Source organism: Vanacampus margaritifer, chromosome 14, assembly GCF_051991255.1.
Source record: "Vanacampus margaritifer isolate UIUO_Vmar chromosome 14, RoL_Vmar_1.0, whole genome shotgun sequence".
Classification (NCBI taxonomy): domain Eukaryota; kingdom Metazoa; phylum Chordata; class Actinopteri; order Syngnathiformes; family Syngnathidae; genus Vanacampus; species Vanacampus margaritifer.
Genome location: NC_135445.1, coordinates 7581030 through 7605581, shown reverse-complemented (window position 1 = coordinate 7605581; position 24552 = coordinate 7581030). Strand labels below are relative to the sequence as shown.

The 24552-nt window shown below is 40.0% G+C and overlaps 2 protein-coding genes across 2 annotated transcripts; one reads left to right on the top strand and one right to left on the bottom strand.

Moving 5' to 3' along the window:
• Positions 1-376: 376 nt before the first annotated feature.
• On the bottom strand, positions 377-8630 carry LOC144034323 (sorting nexin-18-like). Its single transcript, XM_077543074.1, has 4 exons — positions 7466-8630; positions 5662-5955; positions 4934-5316; positions 377-1408 (listed from the first exon to the last, which is right to left on the bottom strand). Exons 1-4 carry the CDS (start codon positions 8206-8208, stop codon positions 1182-1184), a joined length of 1647 nt encoding a protein of 548 aa, XP_077399200.1. The 5' UTR covers positions 8209-8630; the 3' UTR covers positions 377-1181.
• A 780-nt stretch (positions 8631-9410) lies between these two features.
• On the top strand, positions 9411-24100 carry LOC144033974 (putative cytochrome P450 120). The gene is made up of 11 exons (XM_077542422.1): positions 9411-9650; positions 10463-10540; positions 10739-10823; positions 11397-11432; positions 11907-12046; positions 12469-12592; positions 12671-12815; positions 13636-13746; positions 15998-16125; positions 19745-19832; positions 22099-24100. The coding sequence occupies exons 1-11, from the start codon at positions 9461-9463 to the stop codon at positions 22264-22266; spliced, it is 1293 nt and encodes a 430-aa protein (XP_077398548.1). The 5' UTR covers positions 9411-9460; the 3' UTR covers positions 22267-24100.
• The last annotated feature ends 452 nt before the right edge of the window (positions 24101-24552 follow it).

The window sequence follows — 24552 nt, the reverse complement described above, 5'->3', positions numbered from 1 at the left end:
TTCAATCTCTGAAGCCAGACGTGTTTAAAAAAAAAAAACACACACACACCCAAAAAAACTACAGTTAAAAAAACAAAACAGTATGAGCCTGATTAAAGAATGGCTTATTGTTAAACTCAGGAAAATCAAAAGGAAGCAGAGAGTAGGAAGAGGCAGGACTAAATAATAAAGGGTAACCTGACCTGCACTCTCTGAATGCTGGTGTCACCTATCAGCCACTGGACACACAATGTCAGATTTTGGGGAATTTAAAACACAAAAACATACGTACAGTATTGGTATAATAGCTCATGTTAAAATAATTTAGAAAGCCAGACACACAGAAAATGATGAGAATATCAAGATGTGTGTTAAGTCTCTAGAGACAAAGACACAATTGAACTGTCTTATATCCATTTATTTATGGAAATACTGTCCTGTTGTAATACACTGAACACATATGCACCCCATGAACAACTACGATTACCCTTTAACAAACACTGGGTTCATTCCGAGGAATGTAAAAACAAAAACCTGAAATGACAATACAGTTTCCCAACAAAAAGACTATAAGAAGCATCAACAATGATATCAGTTATTTAGAAGACATACTGAACGTTTATTTTCAAACATCCTTTGTTAACACTGTAGCTACCCCAACCTTACTGCTGCGAGTAAATGAGAAATGACATCATAAAGCAGTCAGTCTAAGCATGCTGTGTTTCAGCCAATGAAAGTAAAAGAATATTACTGGCCAATGAACAGCGCACAGCTCCAACGTTCAGGAAAAAAATAATAAAGCAACACTTTTGTATTTGTCCAGCTTAGTAGGCTACTTGTTATCCATGTCCCATTTCCTCCACAATCTTTCATGGAAATTGGTCAAAAATTCAACACTGTCACCTCAGTCTTTAAACGCTTAAAACGTCCAGTTGAAATGATAATGCAGATAGTAATTGGCAGCTTGTGGCCACAATAGTATAAACATTGCAAATCTGTGGATCATCATCATAAAAAAAACAAAAAAACAATCCTTGTCACGTTCTTGCTTCTTTAGTCATACTAATTGTCCAGGAGAAGGTTTCAAGTCCCTACATGTATTTGATACGTGCTCCAGTACTGATGCTTATCAGTCATTAATCTGCTCTTCAGTCTATTACAAATTTAGCCCCCCGCTCCCACTCCCAAATTCTTTCCATATCCTACTGCTCGCTGTCATACCTCTGGAGCGCGTCCTCCAGCTTGGATGTGATTTTCTGAAAGAAGCCAATCTGCTCTCGGATGTGGTGCTGCATCTGCGCTCGGAAGTCTCGTACGCGCGTGCGGTGAAAGTGCTGGATCTCGGCCAGCGTGGCACATGAGATGATGTTGCAGCGGTCGTGGAGTTCGCCTTCCTGCGTGGGACAGTCTTTCACTTTGGTCAGCGCACCTAGGACAAGATGGAGGAGAAGGGTGTTACTTGACGTCAGTATGAGCTTTTATAAGGATTGACTCAAAGAGGAAATGAAAAATGTGTGCTTGGCTCGTGACGAAAAGAGACACGGAAGGATATGTTTTAATGAAAAACTGGTATTTCAAAAACAACAGTGAATTGAAGAGAATCCTTTCTTTAGAAATTAGCTGTTTCTGTTTCAGGAGCTAGCTTAACAACAGCTAGCCAAAAGTGACATATGTTTTGTCCATAAGTTTCACAACAAGATGATACTGTACTCAGTTACTGCTACAGTTAAAAAACAAAGAATTAAAAAAAGAAAAAAAGTTTAGTTCCAGTGTGACAGCTAGCTTAGCATCAGCTAGCTAACCTATGAAGCAACTCTATTACACTGTATATCAAGAAAATGAGCTGTATCTTGACTAGCATCTAACTTAGCAATAGTTACAAATCAAGTCTCTAGTGAAGTGGACTTTGTTCTGTCGAGAAGCTTAACAACAGGAAGATATGAAATACAGTAGCACCGTTATAAAAACAAAAGGCTTGTTCCCAGCCCATTGCTAGAAAAAGCTAGTAGAAACTGTTCTTGTTTATTCCAGTTCTACAGCCATCTTAACACCAGCTCGCCATGAAGCAGCTGTAGTATAGAAATAAGCTGTTTCTAGCTACAGCTGTTTTTAAAGGGCTGCTCCCCAGACGTCCTTCCTTACCCTATGCTGAGTAATGGCTTAAAATGTCTAGTGACTCAACTTTTAACGGGGGAAGTACAACTTTTTTGGCAGACATGGAGTATGGAAAAACAGAAGAGGAACTGTAGCGTTTAGTGCTAACTAGAAGAAATCACAAGCTAGCTCATAGCTCGTTGTTTGACATGCTGACCTTTGTGACCTGGTGTTGTCAGAGAAAGAGTGGATGACCATTTTCCCCACACACAAATTATATCTATGCAATCAAATGAAATAAACTTGGACTTTACTCCCCTGGCTGTCATAGCGATTAGTAGTCCGTAAGATGAACTATGTTCTTTGTACCGTTAGCTGGTGGGAAAAGTCTATCTCTTCTCTTCAAATTAGAGAACCAGAAGGAAGAAGAGGGAGGGGGAAAAAAAGAGTGGGAGGAGGAGGGGAAAACTAATCCAGAGACTGCTCTATTTTGCATTCCTGCAGTCCCAGGGCAACATTGGACAAGAGGCCCAGGAATCTGGCCTCATTCAAATCAGATGTTAGCCTTTGAACCTGTGGGTTGATGCTGCACAGCTAACATTTAGGTCAACGAGATTTTACATATCGTATGTTGTGATGTATTCTCAATATTGCTCAGCTCAGCAGCAAATACTGCGGGAGAGATAATAATGATGCAATGCAAATATTTCTGACAATGCCCATCTGTCATTCGTTGGAGGTAGTAAAAGCTGAAGACTTTGCATTGTGCAGATGAGGTCATCAGTGCTACTCAGCAGTTCGCTTCTTGAAAAACAAGAAGGAAGCAGAAATGGAGGATTGTTGTCAATTGACATATGGCTGGAGATACACATTTCAGGCTTAAATTATTTGCCACCAAAAGAAACTTAACTCTTAACTGAACTCATCGTTGTGGGTTTTTTCCTACTGGCTTAGAAATAATTTAGCGGGGATACAATATAGCATAATATTAATTAATTAAAATGAATTAATATTAATATAGCATAAGTAACTATATAATAGCTTTGACATCGCACATAGACAACATGGATGTTTGTATGAATTGTGGTCTGGGAGACAGAATGGCAGTATAAGCGTCTAACAAACTAGGCGAGGAGATACTGTGTAGTGATAACTGTTTTTTTCCCCCACTTGGCTTTGCTCCTAAAATAAAGACATGAAGCAACACACCTGGCGCGAAATGTTCAAATACATTCAGTACGTTTAAGAGTAAAGCGAGTCCTTTTCTCTCTCTCTCTCTCTCTCTCTCTCTCTCTCCCGCTGTCTTTTTTCCACTAAATACTAAAGTATTGAATGGCATAAGAATAACAACCAAGCTCTCAAAAGTTAACGGAAATACTCGGATGTATGCTGGTCTCATGCTCTCGTGCGCATTATCTGCCGATTACTGCCTGACCTTGGCGAATGTCTGAGCTCTTCTGAGTAATCTTCCGTCTGAATTGTCGGGTTGGATAAATGTACACTATTTTCTCTACTTGGCAGCACAGACACCAGGAATAAGTGAGACCGCATTCCTGGACTTAAATGAGGTCAACATCTGTGTTGTTGTGTAATAGGTTGTTGAACATTTTTGGAGGAAGTATAAGAAAATGTGTTATCTGCCACACGGGGTAGGAAAAGTTGTCAGTCGTAGAGACTATTGGCATTCAGCTTGCAATTGTATCCCGCGCGCAGAACTCAGTGCACTATAGAAACAGTGCCTCCAGGTTTGGCAAACGTCAGGCCTTTGCATGCCAGCAGAGGCTCCCTCCTCCCAGACTGCAGGGAACCAGCAAGCTAACTCCTGTTTGTTGTGTTTGTAGTGTGTTTTCAAGTGGCTCGTTTCAGGCTCTCTCAGTACCCAGGGTAAACTTTTTCTCAATGTGGGTATCAGTTTTCTCCTCACACTGACTTTGCAATTCCGTAAGTGAAAACAGATGAAGCGCTTGGTTAGGGGTCGGAGGGTTTGTGAGTGTTGCCTATAAATTGTTTCATAGACGGATAATAAAGGCTACGAGCCACATGGCGCCAGCTCAATACTGTTAATTTTTCTTAGGTTCAGTTAAAAGACTAATTTGTATTGTCATTGTTTTATTGAATCTTAGGGTGAACACGGATTAGACCTGACTTCTTGGTCATTAACAATTATAGCGTAGGTATTCATTTGATACAATTACAGTGCCCAACACAAATGACTACAGGAGGGTGACTATATTTTGATTTCTAAAAGAGGACGCTTGGCCAGGCCTCAAGATACTTAAATGATCCGCAAAGTTTACTCAACAATGTCATACACTATAACTATTTTAACGTATGCCTCCTACATTTGGGTAAAAAATAAAACAAAAAACTGCTCTAGCTAATAGTAATCTCCAAGACTTCTACAACATGTGAGTTTAATCAACTTGAAAATTCTGTAAATTGAAATTTCAAAGGAGGTGTATTTGTTTATGTTGAGCATTGTTAGTTAACTCAAAGACTTGGATTCCTAAGTTATATCGTTCCAAAAAACCTGACGGCTGAGTCTTTAAAGATTCAAAGACAGCCATTTCACCTCCATGTGAAGATTAGCATGCTAAATTTGTTGGTTCACCAAAAGTTCAGAGTGTGGTTAACAGTACCCCAATATAATAATGAAAAGAACATGACATTTTTTTCTATTATTCTATTTGGTAATGACTTATTTCCACTGAATGCTAATTTTCGTTCAATTAGGTTTGTAGAATTTTGGTAGAGTCAAAAAATATCAGACCCTACCATCCCACTTTTTAGAACCTGTTCTTTCTTTCTTTCTCGGACCCGTGTTATTCAGCTCTCACAAGAAAACTATGAATTTTCTGACCTTTCTGCACATGGATGATGTCAGGAAAGTTGGCCAGATGTCCCCTGTAGAGATCCAGCAGATCAGAAATGGGATCCAGGTCCTGGCGTGGCTGATCTGCAAAATAATCCCCAATGGCCTCATAGGTGTCACCAGTGTAAGAGATGGCTTTATTCAGACCTCCTGAGTAGGCCTGCTGGTCCAGCTCGAACGCCTGCGAGAGAAGTTTGAAGGATTGTCCGACTTTGTGGTACTCCTTCTTGAATCCTGACATCTGCTTGCGTGCAAAGTCATTGATGGTGGTATTTACGACCACAATGTTCTCGTCCATCCTTTTCGTAAAGCTCTTGAAGCCTTCGATCTTGCTCTCCACTTCCTGAAGGTCGGGTGGGACGGTGGGTGTGCTTGATGGAGGAGAGACATTTATTTTTTTAGGAATGGTGCTATATTCTTGTTAGCGTCTTTGAGCAGAATCCTTTTAGCTTTATATGGACAAATACTTCAAACATGACATCATCTTGACTCCACAAACATGCTTATCTGTCTCACATCGGCCTCACAAAAGGCTCGATTCAGCGCATTGAGTCAAGGAAAACCAGATAAAATTACCTTGCTGAAGGGCAACATCTATCCACTGAAAAGTAACTTGATCTAATACAAAAACCATGACCCACTTTTAGACACGCTAACAACTTTTACCGGCCATACAAGAGTGCTAATATGTCAAATCATCAGCAAGCATTTCATACCTGATTGTGAGGAAAAAATTCGCCCCGACCAGCTCATCCCTCTCTGCCTTCCTCTTGCCCTGCTTCCAGGCCTTCTCGTCTGCCCCGCACGTGAGGAAATGCTGGAAGACGTCACAGCGGGCCAGCACGGGGTGACTGATCATGTGGTTCATCCACCAGATAAGACCTTTCCTTCGCTTGGAGATGAAGTCCTCCTCAAAGCGGCCAGTGGCCTGCTTCTCCGGCAGATGTGGCACCGAGATCACCGGGAAACGTTCCACCAGCCGAGCGTACAGCCAATCGAAGTGTTTGTACCTGCAAGGGATGAGGTCATGCGGTAGGTGGTGTGAGGAGTCATAAGGGCATATTGACGGGCCAGGGAATCTTAATTTGTCTTTATGAAAACTCTTCAAATTTACATGAAACGAATCATATCTGAAATGTGCATGCATCCATTTTTAATAGCGCTTATGCTTATAGGGGTCATGGGTGAACTGGAGCCACCAGATTATTCTCACTTATTGTACATGTATGTTATGTAATCATGGGGGCAACACTATATGGCACCACTCACACGCAAAGCAAGCCTGAACCAAGATTCAAACCCAGACCCTCCCAACTGTGAGATGGACTTGCTAACCACCCATCGTGATTGTGTTATTTCAAATACCATTGTGGTGGTACATAAAAGCAAACTCAGCATCTGTCATGGTTCTAATACTTTGAGGCGAAACTTCTAACAATTTATTCAAAGTGGATATCGTCTGACTTTCTGAAGTTTTGCGCGTGACAAGAGATTTTTTGAAATGTTTTTGATGACATCATCCATGTGTGCAGTTTTAACCACAATTCATTGGTAACATCTGGCTCCCTAAAACAACAAAAAGCCTGGTTGCTATATAAATACAGTACACACAAAGCAGAAAACAAACACACGGGCCAAGTAAATATTCAATTTTAGTGATACACATTTTTTCCACTTTTTTAACAGCTTAGTCCAGCATTGCAGAGGTAATAACTAGTGACAGAAGAATACAAAGGTAAGAATAAGAAGAAAGTCTATCCCAGCTGCGAAGTTGGGTCAAATGAATAACCTAAAAAAAAACTTCATAAATTGAGTTACTTTGTGGGTTATTCATTTGATTTAACATCTATACAATAACATATAAAGTTGGGTCAGTTCATTTTTGTACGAAATAAATTCAATTGAGTTATTTAACTAAACCCAAAAGTTGGGTCAACTGGCTAACCAATAAAACAACCCAAACAATTGGTTACTTTACTTTCTGGGTGAATAATTAAATTTGACCCAAACTTTTGGGATTAAATAACTCAAAAAGTTGGGTCGGCTAATTTTTGACCCAATTCAATTGGATTATTCAACTCAATTAACCCAAAAAGTTGAATCAAATAAATGTCACAAAATGAACCATATAATTTGGTGTCTTTGCAGGTTATTAATTTAATAATTCAAATATTTGGTCAGTAGTACATTACAGTCCATTCTTGACCGAATTTGGTTTATTTTTGACCCAACTGTTTTTACGTTGAAGCCAGGCAAATCAATCACTACATCATCAGTGACACAGAGAATAGTATATGGGGAAATGTGTTGGGTGAAAGAACAAAAGACAAAGAAACAATGTGCACTGAGGAATTCCAGAGGAAACACGCTATTCCTGAGGCCAAAAGGGCACACTTGGCTCTGCTTTGGCCTTTTATTGGGAACAACAGTGAGAACAGGCCACAAGCCACAGAACCATCACCCGTTTAATGGTGAGAGGAAGTGGAGAGAGAGAGAGGAAGAAAAAGACGAGTTTCGTACCTGCGGTTGACTTGAACTTTGGTGTGAGTGGGGGTCAGGCCATATGACATGTAGCTCTTCATGCCTTTGAACTTAGTCTGCTTGGTTGGGTCGTCAATAGTGCACGTGAAGGGGTACGGGTCATCCTGCCATTCGGGTCCATGCTTGCCCATCACCACACAGATCCTGTCCCCGTCTTTGACAAAAGCAGCCGCCTCCCCGAGAAGGAAGGCCTCTCCTCCAGACTTGACGAAAGTGGAGAACCTGTTCAGGTTCCTCCCCACTGTGGCTGAGCTCTTGGCTTGAGGTTGCATGGACCTGCTGCGCCTTGCCGGCAAGGAGGTGGTGACCGGGTACAAGGAAGAGGGTGAGGTGCCCAGATTCCTTGGGGCCTCGGTGGCCGGGGAACTGTCATCCCAGTCGTCGTCCCAGTCGTCATCGCTGCCCTGGCTGGTGTGGAAGCTGCCCCCGCCGCTGCCAACACTCCCCGCCTCGGGTCCTCGCTGTGAAAATGTGCTGTGGGTGGGGGTCCCAACTTTGGGAGAGGAGAACCCGTTGTTGTTGTTGTTGGAGGTGATGTGGTCCCTGATGATCTCCACGTAGGAGGCTGGGATGAGGCCGACATCCCCTCTGCTGTTCTTCCCCTCCAACCAGCCCTCCAGCTCCTCCTCGCTGAACAGGCTCACCAGCTCGTTCTCACTAATGGAGATCTCCCCTGGGTTCTCTGAGTGGAAGTCGTACAACACCCTGGCCTTCAGCGCCATTCTTACACCAAGATTACTTCACTCTCTTCTACTGCTCAATAACCGCCAAGCATTCCCGACATAAAGATCTTGAGGGGAAACTCGACCGAGTTTGCGACGCAGACAGAAACTTTTTTTTTGTCCGTGTAACCAGTGCGTGGAACGGAAAAAAGTGAAGCAGAAACCTTATCGGATATCCGACCGCTACCTCCTCTCTTCTCAAGCAGCTCCTGCTTTCGAGATCATTCGTTTTCCACGCGCAACTTCATCCACTCGGCGAACGAAAACAAAAACCTGGCAGACGTTCGATTGACTTCTTAAAAGAGGTTGATAGACCTGCAGTGGCTGTGAAGCTGCTTTATTCCACCGGACGACCCAAAAACAGGGCTGAAGTGCCTCTCTTTTTTTCTCCCCTCCTCTCTGCGAGATGCTTTCAAGTTAAAGACACCAAGTCCCAACACGTAGAACACTGATGGGGCGGAGCCTGCTGCAAGTTTGGTCAAGCCACAGAAATCACCACGTTGTGTCGTGGAAGGGGGGTGGGGGGTGACACATTACAAATAGGAATACAGTATCTATCTATCTATCTATCTGGTAATATGTCATTTGAGGAAATTACTGTTAGTCAAACGTGCACAGAATAGCTCTATAATTAATTATGGACCTATTCTTTATAAGATAATTATGACACTTGCATTTGTGTGTGTGTGTGTGTGTGTGTGTGCGCGTGTGTGTGTGCGCGTGTGTGTGTGTGTGTGTGTGTATGTAACATTGACCTCTACCTTCCTGACCCTGTCATTACATTTTATATATATATATATATATATATATATATATATATATATATATATATATATATATATATATATATATATATATATATATATATATATATATATATATAAAATAATAATTACTTACATGTTAAAAATAAATAAACAAATAAAATGTTGTTTTTTTTTAACCCTCATTTGTGACGCGTGTATTACGTCATGAATCGTTCTACGACATCTAATTTCCCGAGGGCACCTGAATGCACCAGTCCTACGTACAACGGTTGACACCATCCGAGAAAGTAGCGGTGGTATTTTGACCCGCGGGTCATTTCTGTAATTGACGACTTTCAAACTGTGAAAACTGCGGAGCTGAACAGAGTTTATTAAAGTTTAGAGTCACCAGTCAGAGCGAGAGGATCTTTGCCACATCCCGAGCGGCGAAGAGGCACCTGGGCGAGAGAACATTCACCCCCCCCCCCCCCCCCGCTGTCTGCATTATGTCAAAACTACCAGGCAACGCAGGTGTGTCGGTACTGGGGGACAAGTCGCTGGACTTCTACCGGGACCCGGTGCTCTTCTGCCGAGAGAAGGTCGAGAAACACGGCAGCAGGGTGTTTCAAAGCCGCCTGCTGAACAGACCCACTACCTTTGTGTGCTCGGCGCAGGGCATGAAGGAGCTGCTGTGCGGTAGGTTATGCACACCTGGGTGCCACTCAAATGCAAACTAACACATACAGTAAAAGCGTTATTACAGCAAAGCTTTATTACAATTTTACACGTGCACCTCTTTTGGGGTGCAGATTAACTTGAAGTTGTCCGTAGTGACCTTGTGTCGTTCTTAGGTCTCCTATCTTGACGTTCTCAGGTAAAAAGAGCATTAATAATCTTCGTGTAACTACAAATGCACAATTAGCGTGATGCGTCATGGGAGAGAACCCGTGATGGTGCTGCAGGGGGGAAGGGGATGTTAGAGACTTTTGTTAACAGCTTCACCTCTATATCACTTTGAACATGTATATTACATATAAGCAAATGTAATATATTGTATGCTATGACCAAAATACTCCCCTTGAGTAAAAAAGTGTCACAAACTAACACTATTCTAATGGTTTGATAAATTTTGCAAACAAGTTTTCCCTTTCAAAATATTCCCCCCTGGAGTCTAACCGACTTCCCCATGCATACTGTGACGATGGTCCCCTTGACAACACACTTGAGCTTGGGAAAGGGGAAAAAAGTCCATAGGGAGCTTGCTCCAGCACAGCACAGCAAAGCTCTTCTCAGCTAGGAACTGTCAAATGCTCACGGCATTGTGAGCAGGTACGTCGGCCTGCCGCATCACTCATTTTCACTATTTCTAATAAAGCGCCTGCGAGTTTTCACCCCATATAAAGCTCATGATGACTCAAGTCTATCTGTCTTTGTCACAGTTAATTCCATACGATTTGGACCTCAAATATACACGTGTAATAATATATATTTTTTGTGTTTTGTTTCAGAGAAGTCCAATGTGTTTCTAAAGGATCCGACTGATGTGATGACCAATATGTACGGTGACACCATTGTTACCGCTAATGGTAAAAATATCTGCATGCAAACACACACACACACACCTCAGCTTGTATCACATAACAGCTCTCCCAAGATTGCCCTGGCTGTCCCTTGGACCTTTAGATGAGTCACCATTCAATTAATTTCTGACTTTGTTGACATCTATGACTGTTGCTGAACAACAATGAATTATCAGTTAATGCATACATATTTACATCTTTCAGGTGAGGAGGCTTGTCTTCTCCGTCTGTCTTTCACCAGCTTGTTTACAGGAAGTTGTTTAGAATCGTCAAGTGGTTACATCACCAGGTAGGTGAAGTAGTGGAATTAGACCCAAGCAGCAGTTTAGAATGATTGTTTTTACAGCGCATGTGGGAGAATGGCTGATTTGAGGTAAAAGAAAATAAGTTGAAGGAAAAAAAGTGCATTTGTTTGTCATCCAATTCAAAGATTGATTGTGAATGAAGTAGTTTGTACTTTGGTCTAGTGTCAAAAAATAGGGACAGGACACAAATAATGAAGTTTCAGTAGAGTAAAATTTGCAACATAAAACTTCCTCTTTTAGACTCATTGTGAAAAGTAGGCTTGCACAAAAAGGAACTATATGTAAATACTGTATGTGCAAAATGCAAAATATTCAATTTTTGTCAATAATACGTATTTTCAAAGAATGCACAATTGCGCACATACTTTCTTTTTTAATGAGATAACAAAACAACAACTCAAACACGTCAACACAACTAATTTTACAAGCGGTTTCTTTCAATTGAAGAATTTTGCAAATAAATGTAATTTACACATTTTGAGTGTGTGTGTACGTTCCATAAGGGATTTGATCATGTTTTGTTTTTTTTTTTACATAATTTCCCCCTTTTTTTCCAGGGTATGTGAACACTGTCTCAAAGATCTCGCCCACAGGTAATACATATTTGTAATTTAATACAGAGCCAATGCTGCACAATGGATCATGTATGTCACATGTTTCCAACTCAAGGCCCGGGGGCCAGATATGGCCCGCCACATAATTTTATGTGGCCCGCAAATGCAAATCATGCGTGTCAACTTCTAGGACTGTCAACTGAAATTTCAAAATGTCATGTATAATGAATAATCATGTTGACATTTTGTAAGAATTAGTTTGCTACCCATTTTACAATAACTTGAACAATAACTGAACAAATCATTATACTTCTGATTTCAAAACTAGTAATTCATCAATTTGGTGTGTATATGTAATAATACAATCAGACAATGAAACATTTATCTGTTTTCACTGTCATTACAGCCCTCTGAGGGTAGCCGCAACTATAAAGTGGCCCGTGACACAGATGACCAATTTAAAAAGCCGAATTTCATGACTGACAAAAGCACAATTTGTCTGTTTGTGTGCAGTGGCGAGCCACGGTGCGTGTACACTGCATTTAAGCAGCTGGGGACAGAGTTGGTTTTGGGTCTTTTTCTTAACGTACATGCGGACGTGCAGCCGGAACTTTTCGAGAAAATCACACAGCTCTGCACTCAGCACTGGCATGGTAAGAACAATACTGGTAGGTTGTTGTTTTTTTTACAACTAAAATCTGCATTGATTATGGGTACAAAAGAGCCATTAACATTTTTGCGTCAAGCTGGGCATATATTGTTAGTCGGCCTACTCAAATTTAATTCAAGGTGGTAGAATCTTGGTCACACTTGTTGACTGAATTTTGTCATGAATCACATAGATTTACTGTTTTGCAGTTTAATACATTGCAGTTGAAAGAGAAACAATACCAACAAAAAAAAACAGCACTGTAATTCTCCTGGTATGCAAGAAACAAGACAACATTTTCATTAACGATTAAAGAGCTTTATAAATAAAGTTAAGTTGAGTCACTTTTTTTGCGGGTTATTACAAAAAAAAAGGTCGATTACAAAAAAAAAATCCTACTCACTGACTAAACGTTTACTTCTGCAGGTCTCATCTCTGCTCCGGTCAATGTAAAGGTCCCTTTGTGGTCATCGGGTTTTTCCGTGGCCTTGGAGGCCAGAGACCAGTTGATAGAAATCATCAAAAACAAACTGGAGAATGAGGCGGAGGGGTGTGTAGAACGCATCAAAACAAGACAATTTTGCCTAAACGTCGCCCGTCATAATTGCTCCCATTTCTCCGTCTCCAGTTTTGTGGGCTCCCTGAGGTCTCTGCCGCTGCCCGACTCAGCCTGTGCTTCACAGCATCTGCTGCTCTTCATCTCAGCCCTCGTCCCCAAAGCTCTGGCATCACTGCTCACCTCGTTCACTTTGGCTCTAAGTGGGAATGAAAAGGTACGACAAAAGAAAAAAAAATGCGTGTGAGAGGATGGAGATAAAACTCTGCTCAGGACTCACAATTTGTGTTTGTTATATAGTTTTCTTTAGCAAGTGAAGTACAGTATTAACATTTTTTATCATGTTTGTCTGTTTGTCAAAATTTCTTTCCATCTGATCAGTGTAGTACCAGGGTGGAGTTATAGACGCCCTGCAGTATGTTGATAAGTCAACAGATAATTTTAATAAGAATGACTGAATGAAAATACGGATGTTAGCCAATGTTTTTCGTTGTGAAAAAGATACTTGACTCATTGAGCCATTTTCAGCAGTAAAAAGTTTATATTTTGTCCAGAATGATTTTTTCTTGTACAATTAATAACTTTAAAAACAAATGTTTCCACTTGCTGTCGACTGAAGATGACATCACCTGTGCTGAGGAAGTAGGTAACGACCAATCATGGCTTAGCTGTTTTCTGGGTTTGGTCAGCAAACTGAGCCATGATTGGTTGTTACCCGTTCCCCGCACAGGTGATGTCATCTTCGGTTGACAGCAAGTGGAAAAATTTGTATTTTAAGGTATTAATTGTACAAGAAAAATATTAAAGTTATAAAATTAATTCTGCACAAAATATTAACTTTTTGCTGCTGAAAATAGCTCAATGAGTCAAGTATCCCTTTAAATGTATCATTCTATAGTCTTGCAGTGCTACAATGCCATGTTATTAAGCGTAGGCAGCTTTTACCTGTGGAAACGCAAGCCATAGCCAAATGTTCTCTGTAAAACACTATGCTATGAATTATTATTATTTTTAATCAAAAACCTTCACTTGTTCAGGCGGAAACTCGTCGACGAGCGTTGATGGATGCTGATTATCTGCAAGGTGTCCTGCTAGAAGTTCAGAGGCTCTGGCCTCCTTTCATTGGTGGACGCAGGATAGCAGAAAATGTAAGAATCATCCACATACTGACTCTCATGGTGAGAAGATTAGGGAAAAGTGGAAATAGGAGTGCCTCCTGTTTGCATAACTAGTGGGGAATTGGTGGAATTGGATTTTAACCGTGTGTCAAAGTCAACAGTGCGAATGTTTGCATGATAAGGCTGGGTTGGAACCTGCTTGGGTTGGAACCTGCTTGATCAGGTTGTTGACAAATATGTCATATTATTACATATTAATGCCATTTCTATATATATATATATATATATATATATATATATTTTTTTTTTTTAAAGTACACAGTATGCCCTACATCGTGCTGATGTTGTAGTGGTACATGCTGCAAAGGTTCAATTCCCGGCAAGTGCCCTAATACCTAACCCAGATGAGTTGCATAAGGAAGGGCATCAGGTGTAAAAACTGTGCCAGACAAGTCACATGACTAATTCAGTGTGGTTCAAATGTCAGCTTCCCAGAATATGTCCCTTTGAATTAGTTGTCCTCCTCGGCTGTGCGCTTTTCTGTATTTTCCTCTATTTTCCTGTAGATGGCGATCTGCTACAGTAAATGGTCTGCTCTTTACAAATGCTGAGGTCAAGGAAGGGGTAAGGAAGACTTATAGTAGTTTCAAATATTTTTTAAAGAAATGTGAATAAATAAACAATAAAACACATATTTGTAATTTATTTTTATTTACTGTTTTTATCTGTCTAAAGTTTAGACAGATAAAAACAGACACTGGAAATAGCAATAGGTATACAAAATCCCACCTGTCCCATCCCATAGACAATACAGTGGATCCTCTTAAGGTCCATATTGTGACCAACCTGCAATTTGTTCCGATTTGGGACCAATTTGTAATGCAAATAGAAATAACCCATTTTTGGGGCTCATTCGCTTACATACCTACTGCTAATGCTCACAGGTGTAAAAAATAAATAAGATGTTAACACAATAAAACAATTGGGCTCGAATGACATTGGTATTACAAAAACAGCCAGCATAATCTAGTCTTTGGAGAACTTCCATCGTAATTAGTCACTCAGCATCATCTCCTGTACATGCACCAGCTCTATTTTGATTTTGGCAACCCAAGCTCATCAAGCGGCTTTACGCAACAGTCCAATCCGAAGGCATTGATCCGTCCGTGTGATTGATCGGGTACGCTTCCCCGGATTGGAAGTCAGAGGGGTTGCTGGTGGGGCTGATGTGCACTAGTGATGCTGTGAAGCCGAGTGGAAAGTCATTTGTCACTTCTGGGAAATGCTTCAGCACACTTTGATTGCTGGCGACCTCCATGGAACACAGACTCGTGACGTAAGGCGTTTGGCATCATTTTGCAGTGGGGGAACACTTGAACAGGTTTATACTACTTGTTATAAAGCTTGAGGAAACCTATCTAACCAAACAAAAAACTAGAACGGATATAATTTGTGACGAATGAGTTCATCTTTCTCTTTTAAAGTGCAACCACATCCTTTTGTATTTAGAAAAAAAATCAAAGCACTTCACATCTTTGCAGTTTCCATACTGTGATTTGCCGTATTAAAACTATCCTTTATCACCACAGTGATATTTTTGGAAGTTGAGGATTGAATGCAAAATAAAAAATAGAACACTATATAACAAGCAGAAAGGCCTCTCAGTACCTCAGGAAAATATCTCATAAACTCAGAAGTAGAAATGCATAAGGAGTGAAATGATGAGCTCGTGTCATGTTTGGGCGCAGATGGCTGAATGACAATTAGTATGCACTGTCACGTGGAAAAAGTAGAAGCACCGTCAGCTGGAACTAAAATATGCGAGTTTTTGCAAACTTGAAAGAGTGTGTGTGTGTGTGTGTGTGTGTAGAGAGAAAATGAATGAACTCCACAAGGGCAGTCATGTCACAGCGAGAACAAGGAGAAAGAAAGAGATTTGTAGCAGATTTTCCACTCCAGCAGAGAGAGGCCGGGGTAGAAATGAGAAAGGGGCTGTAAGAAAAAAGAACAGTGATTATGTTGGGTGGCAGTCCATTAGTGAAGCGACTAATGGATGCAGTGAAAAGGTGAATTTGGAGGCCAACGGACCGGGTGAGTGGACATTTTGCCCCAAGGTGACTTTTTTCACAAGAGCTCAGTGAGAAAAAGGCCTCAGGAACATTTGCTGGAAAATGGGTATTCAATTATGTTCAAAAGTCGCCCATTTTTGTCATATATTGACCTGTGGTATTTTGTATTGTCACTAACCCCCTTCTGTCTGATTGTGTTTTGGTGTGTGCAGGACACTACACTTGCAGGTTTTCATGTCCCAAAGGGATATGGTGCGATCTATATCAGTCATGCTGTCCACAGGGACCCGCAGGTGTTTGAGCAGCCTGACAGCTTTCTGCCAGAGAGATGGAGCGGGAGGTTAGTAACACAGTCTGTGGTCTGATAAATGACATAAAAGGGGGAAGTCGAACCTAAAAATAATTCTTTACAATAATATGTCCTGTGCGCACACATTAGTCTAAGCAAAGCATTCTGATTAATATTGCGTTGGTGGAATATGAATGAAGCAGCAAAAGCCACACATTTTTGTCCATCTCAGGAGGCGGCCATTTTGCCACTTGCTGTGGACTGAAAATGACATCACAGTTGCTCAAGGCTCAGGTAACGAATACGACCAAGCACGGTTCAGCTTGCGATCATCACCAGAAAACAGGTGAGCCGTGATTGGTCAGTAGCTGAGCCCTGAGCAAATGTGATGTCATTTTTAGTTTACAGCAAGTGGCAAAATGGCCGCCCCCTGAGATGGATAATAACAGGCAAATTTTGCTGCTTAATTTGTATTCCACAAACATAATATTAAAAAGAATGCTGTGTTTTAAGTGTTTCTAAATAAGCTCGCCTAAAACACAAAACAAAGCAAGGCAAACACAATAATTGTTAAATTTATACCTCTTTGACAGTAATCAGAGCTTGCCTTTGTGGTATTTCAATGTTTTTAAAAAGACATTCAAACTACATTGTTTCCATGGGAACTAATGAAGACAAATTAACATCTCCCGAATGCACAAATCTGACCCAGTCATCATCTGTGCAGCCAGAAAGACTTAAAATTAGATTGCCGCACAATAACGCACTCGCATGCTGAACAAGCCAACAATCACAAAGAGACAGCGGCATCCATCGCAACATGATCTGGTTCGTTTACCTCCTTCACTCCCCCAGTCTGCAGTGCTTCCATTCATTCAATGCCACCATTCACCTGTTTATTTTCATTCATACTCCTTCATTCAGCCGCAGCAAAGGGGCAAAAGCTATGAATGTGTCTATGCCGGAGCCTGCTGCCATGGTAGCGGGTCACCTGATGCTGTGTCTACCAATAGGGGTGCCCTAGTGTGTGCGTGTGCGCGCACATGTGTGAATGTGTGCTCACGGGGTGGGGGAGAAGCCGTTTTCTCATTTTCTCTCCCATAATGCCCGGTGGAATGGGATGGGATACAGAAAAATGAGTCAGAGCAGATCCTATCTCATTTCCTCCTCCCCCTTTTGTGAGTACAGCTCAGAATGAAAATAGGGTAATTCCTGTAAATTGTCCTCTATTAATTTGGGATTCCCCTGATCAGTTAATAATAATAAATCACTGTTTAATTAATACTACCATCCTAAAGTGAATATTCAAGGTCTAAATTGTTTGCGTTGACAAATCATCATGATCTATAGTGAGTTATTAATGTAGCACAAACTTAAAGTTAATGCCATATTTGGAATGTATAGATTTTTGAGTAATAGCTTTTTCCGCAGGAAGGAAAAAATAATAATTAAATACAGCTGTCATTGTAACTCTGCCCAACTCATCCCTGCCTTTACCAATGGGGGAATTCCCCATCTGTTCTGTGTGTACGCGTCTGTATTCTATTTGAAAATGTATCATTTCACATCATTTTCAACTGGGTGATGGTTTTGAGTGCTAAATAGAGGTGGCAAATCCAGGTCCAGAAAGTAAAACCCCTTCCACAGTTTGGCTTTCGTCCCAGGTGCTAGCTAGCTAGCTAGCTCCCTAGCTAGCTCCCATGGTGCTTGTTTACCTTTGAGGGAGCTAGCTAGCATCATGTGCTAAAGCCAAACTGTGGCAGTGTTTTTACTTACTGGACCATGATTTGCCTAAAAGATTCATGTCTGGTGACGTTATGCATCACATCATACACTTCAAAAGCCAACAAAGGCAAGGCTGTATCAAAGTATGACACATTTGGGCCGACTGGACACTTCAAGGCACTTGCAGTGAACACATTTTGCCATTTCAAGAATAAATAGCGCTTCATTTTGACTGACACTATGAGAGAGAGATACTCTAATTCACTCAAAACTGCATGACTGATGTATTTATCCTTCCATTGTTCTTCGGGTCTAGTTTGCACTCCTCCTCCCACTGTGCTCTGTCTCTGCTTGTCCATCTGTCAGTCGTCCTGGGGGACGGTGTTTGCCTGTCTGCCCTGATAGTTGCCAGGCTCCTTTTCTTGCCACCTGCCTGCTTGCTTGAATGACTGCAGTCCTCTTGCATAACAAGCCCACCTAGTATAACTTTCTCCCAATCAGCATTTGTGTGTGTTAAGTTAGATGGATGCACACATATTGTGTGTCCTTGTACGTATCATCAGCTTGTGTATGTGTGCTTTTCCAGTCTGAAGCAAATAGTAGAGTCGCTGCATTATCGTCCTATCAGGCGGACGCCCACACGGACTGTGGACGTAGATACACGAGTCGGAAATGCTGCCGTACTCAGATAAGAAATCAAGCTACTGCAGCTTGTAATCTTTTTTAGATCTTAGAAGAGGAAGTTTCCGCTGCACAAGTAGTGATATGTCTCCTTTTAAATAAACGAGCATATTAAAATGAACACCTTATACACAGTGGATATAAAAAGTCTACACACCCCTGTTCAAATACCATGACCAAGATAAAGCATTTCAAAACTTTTTCCAACTGTAATGTGACATTTAACCTGTACAACACCTTTTTTTTCGAGAGGGGAAAAAAATTTAAGAATTGGAATTATGGCAACAAAAACAAAAAATAAATCAGCTTTGGCTGCATGAGATTATAAATCATTTTCCACGTGTTTTTTTTTTAATTTTATGATCCAATTGAACTTTTTGCCCATAATTCCAATGAGTATATTTGTCACAAACATAACATTGGTCACCAAAAGAACAGCATTAAGAACCATTGTGTTGGCACCATCATGCTTTATGTTCCTTCAGCTGGAACTACAACTTTTAGCAAGGTGGAGCCAATTGTGTACATTTCAAAACGGCGCTCAACTTCCACCAAACTTATCTAAGAATGCCTTAATGGACAAGTCAAGGATTAGTTTAGAATCTATGTCTCTCAATCACTTCCGCCATTTTCAGCGTGTTTGATCGTTTAGGTTGAATATCTTGAAAAGACTTCCTCTCTTGTCTTCCAGAATTGTCTGCTACGCATCCTGCTTCTTCATGATTAGCCTTCTGGTGCATTAAACTATTATTGAGGGTTGCACAAATAACACTTAGACTGTCTCTCATACACACACACACACACGCACGCACACACGCACACACAGGGTCCACTAATGCTTCCTGTTTTCCTTTAATCAGAGCTCAGGTTTCAGGATGCATTAGGAGTGATCGGGCTGGGGGGTGCGGACTGTATCAGCACGATGTTGCTAAACCGGCAGTTCACATCTGTTTATTTCAAATGTATCTTTACAGAAGCTAACAGTATAAAGTTCTATTTCAGATGTGTCCTATAAGTCAATATCAGGATACTGCAATATCAATCCCAAGATGGCTGACGTTAAGAGTCGCCAAATAAATTTATAAATCAGCATTGTACCATTTGCAATTTAAAATTTGTAGTTAACATTCTCACAGCATATACGGTCATTGTTCTACCCACGATTTTAGTCATGTCTCGAAAACCATAGAATTCTTTGTCCTTTAACTCTCTCTGCACATATTTTACATTTTTCTGCAATCATTTAACTGTTTTTTTTTCATAGGAATGCAGACCACAAGCACTTCCTTTGTTCCTTCGGCAGTGGATCTCGAAACTGCATTGGTATGAAACTTACAGATGTCTTCCTTAAGGTGAGCAAGAACTCAAAATACACCAGTGCCGTTTCTGAATTTGAATATGTAAACAGGGTTTTTTTTAGAGCATTGAAAAGGGCTGAAAAACAAATTGACGTTGAATTGCGAGACTTGCGTTGTGTTATGTGTGCCATCAATATCAGACGACAAGCCGGAATTCCCACTTGTTGAATTTCCTGCTGATATCACCAACCGCTCCCGAAGGCAACATTCAACATAACCACCAGGATATAAAGCAACATGCTATGAAAAAAAAAAAACATTCTCACAACCGCTACACGGTCTCGCTTTCCAACAAAAGCATTTGTAAATATTGTTAAGTTGAAAGCTTCTTGGACTAAACTCATTTTATTGCCTTTTCGTATTGGTTTTACTGGTTGCAACAACACCACTGGGATGCAGCAGCATGGCTAAAGAGTCATTCAAGAATCATTGCTTTTCATTTACAATGATTACCCACACAACAGTGTAGGGGAGAAAACACTAGAATATTTTTGGGTCAATGATCAGCTAAGAAACTGGGGGTTTGAATAGTACTGTTAATTTATTTATTTGCTATCTGCTATTGCAAACTCTTCCCATTATCATTTTAATTGCGGTTAAATGTGTTTAATATTTACAAATGTCTGCCCTGGTCCTTTCCTGAGCAGATTAGGGAGTACAATAATTAAATAATTATATAATAGCAGTAAATAAATAAATAATTAAAAGTCTAAAAGATTCAGCCGCTGGCCATGAAGAAGTCAAGTCTAGTTTAATTATTAAGTTGGGTTCTTCTGTTATTAAGCCCTTAACTTGTATTTTTACTAAATCGTTTAAAACTCTTATAATACCAAGAGAGCAAAAAAATTGCACAAGTAGTTCCAATTTATAAATCTGGTGATCATAGTTTATTTAATAATTACCGTTCCATTTCTGTGTTACCGTGTTTCTCAAAGATCTTGGAGAGACTGGTTTATAATAGAATGATGGTGCACTTTACTTCAGTTGGCTGACAGAATTTATACTGCATTTGACAAAAATGAATTTGCCTTGGGATTTTTGGGGGGATTTTTCTAAAGCCTTTGATGCTGTCAGTTATAATATTTTGCTACAGAAACTGTTACATTATGGTTTTCTGGGATTACACATACACGGTTTACAAATTATATTTATGATAGACAACAGTTTGTTTGCATAAATAGATGTCTAGCGGACCGTCCCTCCCTTAGATGTGGAGTACCTCAAGGTTCTATCCTTGGACCACTACTATTTCCTATTTATATTAATGATTTGGCAGCAGCCTCTTCTTCTTTGTTTCCTGTATTATTTGGAGACGATACTAATTTATTCTTCTCACATATGGATCTCAAAGTACTTATGACCAAAGCAAAATGTTGATATCTCGAAATGGTTCATAGTGGACAAATTGTCCTTCAATTTGAATATATCAAATTTGATTATATTTAAATAAAAGAATACCCAAAAACGTAACTTTGGTCTCTCTATAGGGAATAACCCAATTCTGCAAGTCTCTTCAACAAACTTTCTTGGAGTCATGATTGTCGAGTGTTTAAGTTGGAAAAGCCATATTCACCTAATTAGTAATAAAATACCCATCTATTGGTGTTATTTGTAAATTGCGGAGTTGATCAGCATTGTCTCAAAATGTTCTATTATAGTATGATATATACGTATCTTGTATATTGCAATACTGTATGGGGAAGTACAAATCCTTCTCACCTTCAAAAACGTTTCGCGAAAAATCACTCCTAACATATCCGGGCCTTTTAATTACAATTTGCAAATTCGGCCAGCACATGTCCCTCACTGTTGGGTCATGGCAATAAAACGGACAGAACCCCTTCCAAGCACACGCACACACTGGCGTGACCAGTGTGAAAAGTAGACCGCAGGGATCTAGGTCATAGATGTGACTCATCGCCTTCCCCCGTCCTCATCTTCCATCCTCCATTCCATCACTTCTTTCGCCCCCTTCGTCTTCCCCCGGCGTGTTCATCCTGCCCCTCCCCCTCGATCCGGATCATCTTCATTCATAAATCAGAGAGGGGTGGGCCAACAGTCGCATGGTTGATATTAGCCAATAGGGATGAGTGGCTTTGATAACGGCAAAATTGATACTGATTGTGCAAAGATTAAAATAGCATAAAGAGGGTTGTTGTGACGTGGAGCTTAGAGCGACACTAATGTCGGTGACACCTTGGAATATTATTCTTCTACATGCAGAAAAGATGTAAACAAATGTAACGTGTCGCGTTTACAGGAAGCAAGCACGTACCTCTTAAAGCACTACGACTGGCGTCTGGACCCGGCATCACAAAACCTGGACTACAAATGGCTGCCTGTGTCTCGGCCCGTCAACCCCCCAGCTGTTTCCTTCACTCGTACGGAGGCGACCAGGTCTGAGGGGAACGACACCACGTCGAGATGAAAAAAAAAGGGGCAAAAGGGTAGTAAAAACAAAAATGCAGAATAAGGAACGGAAGCATAAAGAATGTTTTATCTCAATATGAATACATTGATAAGGTTACAAAAATAAAGTTGCACTCCTCCAGGAGTGTATTGTGAAAACAGACACACACATGTGCACTCACGTTGAGGTAAACCCTCAGATTCCATCAGGGACTGAAAAAGTGTCCCCCCCGCACACACACACACACACTTCACCACCTAGCAACCAGCACTGCTTAGCAACAGTTCGTCATACCGACACTGACTTGGTTCTTTTTAGTATCCTCACACACGTACACACACACTAACCTGGTTATTTTGCAAGAACTGATTATTAGCGGGATCAGCTCTCATTAGATATTGCACTGATAATCAGCAAATAATTATTTAGAAACTAGGAAGCAGGAATTCATGTTCACATAGGCCCATATTTTTGGGTCAGGACTTTCAACAAAAATGTCTGTTACTGTAAAATGTCACAACAACGGTTATTTTGGTATTAGCAGGTTATTTAAATATCACTCAATTTCTGAAATTGTCTCTTTTTTTCGTTTTTATTTGGGATAGTAAAATATACTGCATGGCTCTTCTATATAAGCTTGAAATCAATAAAAAAAAACATTAACATCAGTAATACAATATACAAAAAATATATAAAAAATACAATATTTGAATCAATTAAGATTTATTTTAAAAAATCACAATGACTGAAAGAAAAAAAAGACGTCTTTATGCTACATATTAGCTTAAAATGTTAAAAAAACAACAACAACATCAGTACAGTGTACAAAACTAGTGGTATAATATTTAAATCAACTAGATAAAGTGCAATTTCTGCAGAAATTGCGTGGGAATGCTGAAAAGCTGAATGCTAAGATTTGAATGCATGTGCTTATGAAGTAAAGATAAATTACTAAAGTACTAAAAGTGGGGTTTGAACCCAGATACTCCATGGTGGAAGGCGATTGCCCTAACTACTGAGCTAACTTGACTTGTCTAAAATGATGGTTAATGGCGTATTTATGTTAAAAATGGTCATCTGATGCTGAAAGTTCTGCATTTAAAAATTATAATCCATGTCCCGATATGATAGTCAGTTGGTATTGAACCATCGAATGTTCTAAAATGAGGTCCAAGCGGAGTTTGAACCCAGGTACTCTGTGGTGGAAGGAAATTCATCTTCAGCATTCCTAAAATTAAGATTTATGTAAAAAAATAAATAAATCACAATTACTGAAAGAAAAAAATAGCCGCAATATTAAAAACTTAACATGCTCAATAATGTATTTTTTTTAGCTGTACTTTTGTACCAAATAAGGTCAGTTACAAATGCTAGATTGATATATACCTGACACATAAAACCTACTGTGCTTGGCATAAAAACATGCACGCACTGAATCATAATACTGCAGACAGAACATTTGACATATGCGCACAGACAAACACACGTGCTTGCAGAAGTACATCACACTGCATCTGGTATTGTGCGGTTCTTGTTAAGAGTAGGATGACTCACTGCCCTTCATCCACCAGCCACATCTCCCAACAACAATTGACGACAGCCACTCTTCCTTCTTCCTTCCCGTGATGTCTTTTTTCTTCGCGTTTCTTTTTACCCTGCCGAATCAATTTCAAAGAAGGGTGAGCACGATGACAGACAAAATGTCCGACATGCTGCACTGTCGTCATAGATGTTGGAAATGGAACATGATTCCCTCATGATGCCTTGAGTTACATTTTGACTTGTGTGAATCATAAACAATGTGTTTGAATGATGTGAGAATTTATTTAATAAAAAGCCAGCTTGCGTGGTCTTTTAGTGAATCATTAGCTGGAGAAATGTGAAATGTGCATGAATATGGACAAAACCCATGATTTCCATTTATTTGTAATAATAATTTAAAAAAATGCTATTATGAATCATGTTTGCTTTTATAGCACATATATGATATTTTTAGGAAGATGAATTAGGAAAGTATAATTAGTCCATGCACTAAAGTATATTCATCGCACCTGTAAGATCATTCAATATTTTTTTTAAACTTAATATAGCTAGAAAACAGCAACAACTTCCAATTTGAAACATATTCACCCTTTAAATGTGTGTTTTGATTTTTTTTAAATAATATATGTATTTTTAATATAAATGATTAGAATCAGAATCAATTTGAATAGGGCATTTAATATTGCATATATGTAAAAACGAGTACTAACAAAAAAAAAAAAAAGAAATTCATAAAATAAATAAACAAAGGTGCAAAAGGTC

Excerpts from the sequence above, each read along its gene's own strand:
- LOC144034323 (XM_077543074.1), bottom strand. The coding sequence starts at position 8,208 with ATGGCGCTGAAGGCCAGGGTGTTGTACGACTTCCACTCAGAGAACCCA. Across the intron at positions 5,317-5,661 it reads AATTTTTTCCTCACAATCAG|CACACCCACCGTCCCACCCG; the intron begins GTATGAAATGCT and ends TCCTCCATCAAG. Across the intron at positions 1,409-4,933 it reads CATCATCCATGTGCAGAAAG|GTGCGCTGACCAAAGTGAAA; the intron begins GTCAGAAAATTC and ends ATCTTGTCCTAG.
- LOC144033974 (XM_077542422.1), top strand. The coding sequence starts at position 9,461 with ATGTCAAAACTACCAGGCAACGCAGGTGTGTCGGTACTGGGGGACAAG. Across the intron at positions 9,651-10,462 it reads CATGAAGGAGCTGCTGTGCG|AGAAGTCCAATGTGTTTCTA; the intron begins GTAGGTTATGCA and ends GTTTTGTTTCAG. Across the intron at positions 12,816-13,635 it reads CTCTAAGTGGGAATGAAAAG|GCGGAAACTCGTCGACGAGC; the intron begins GTACGACAAAAG and ends TCACTTGTTCAG.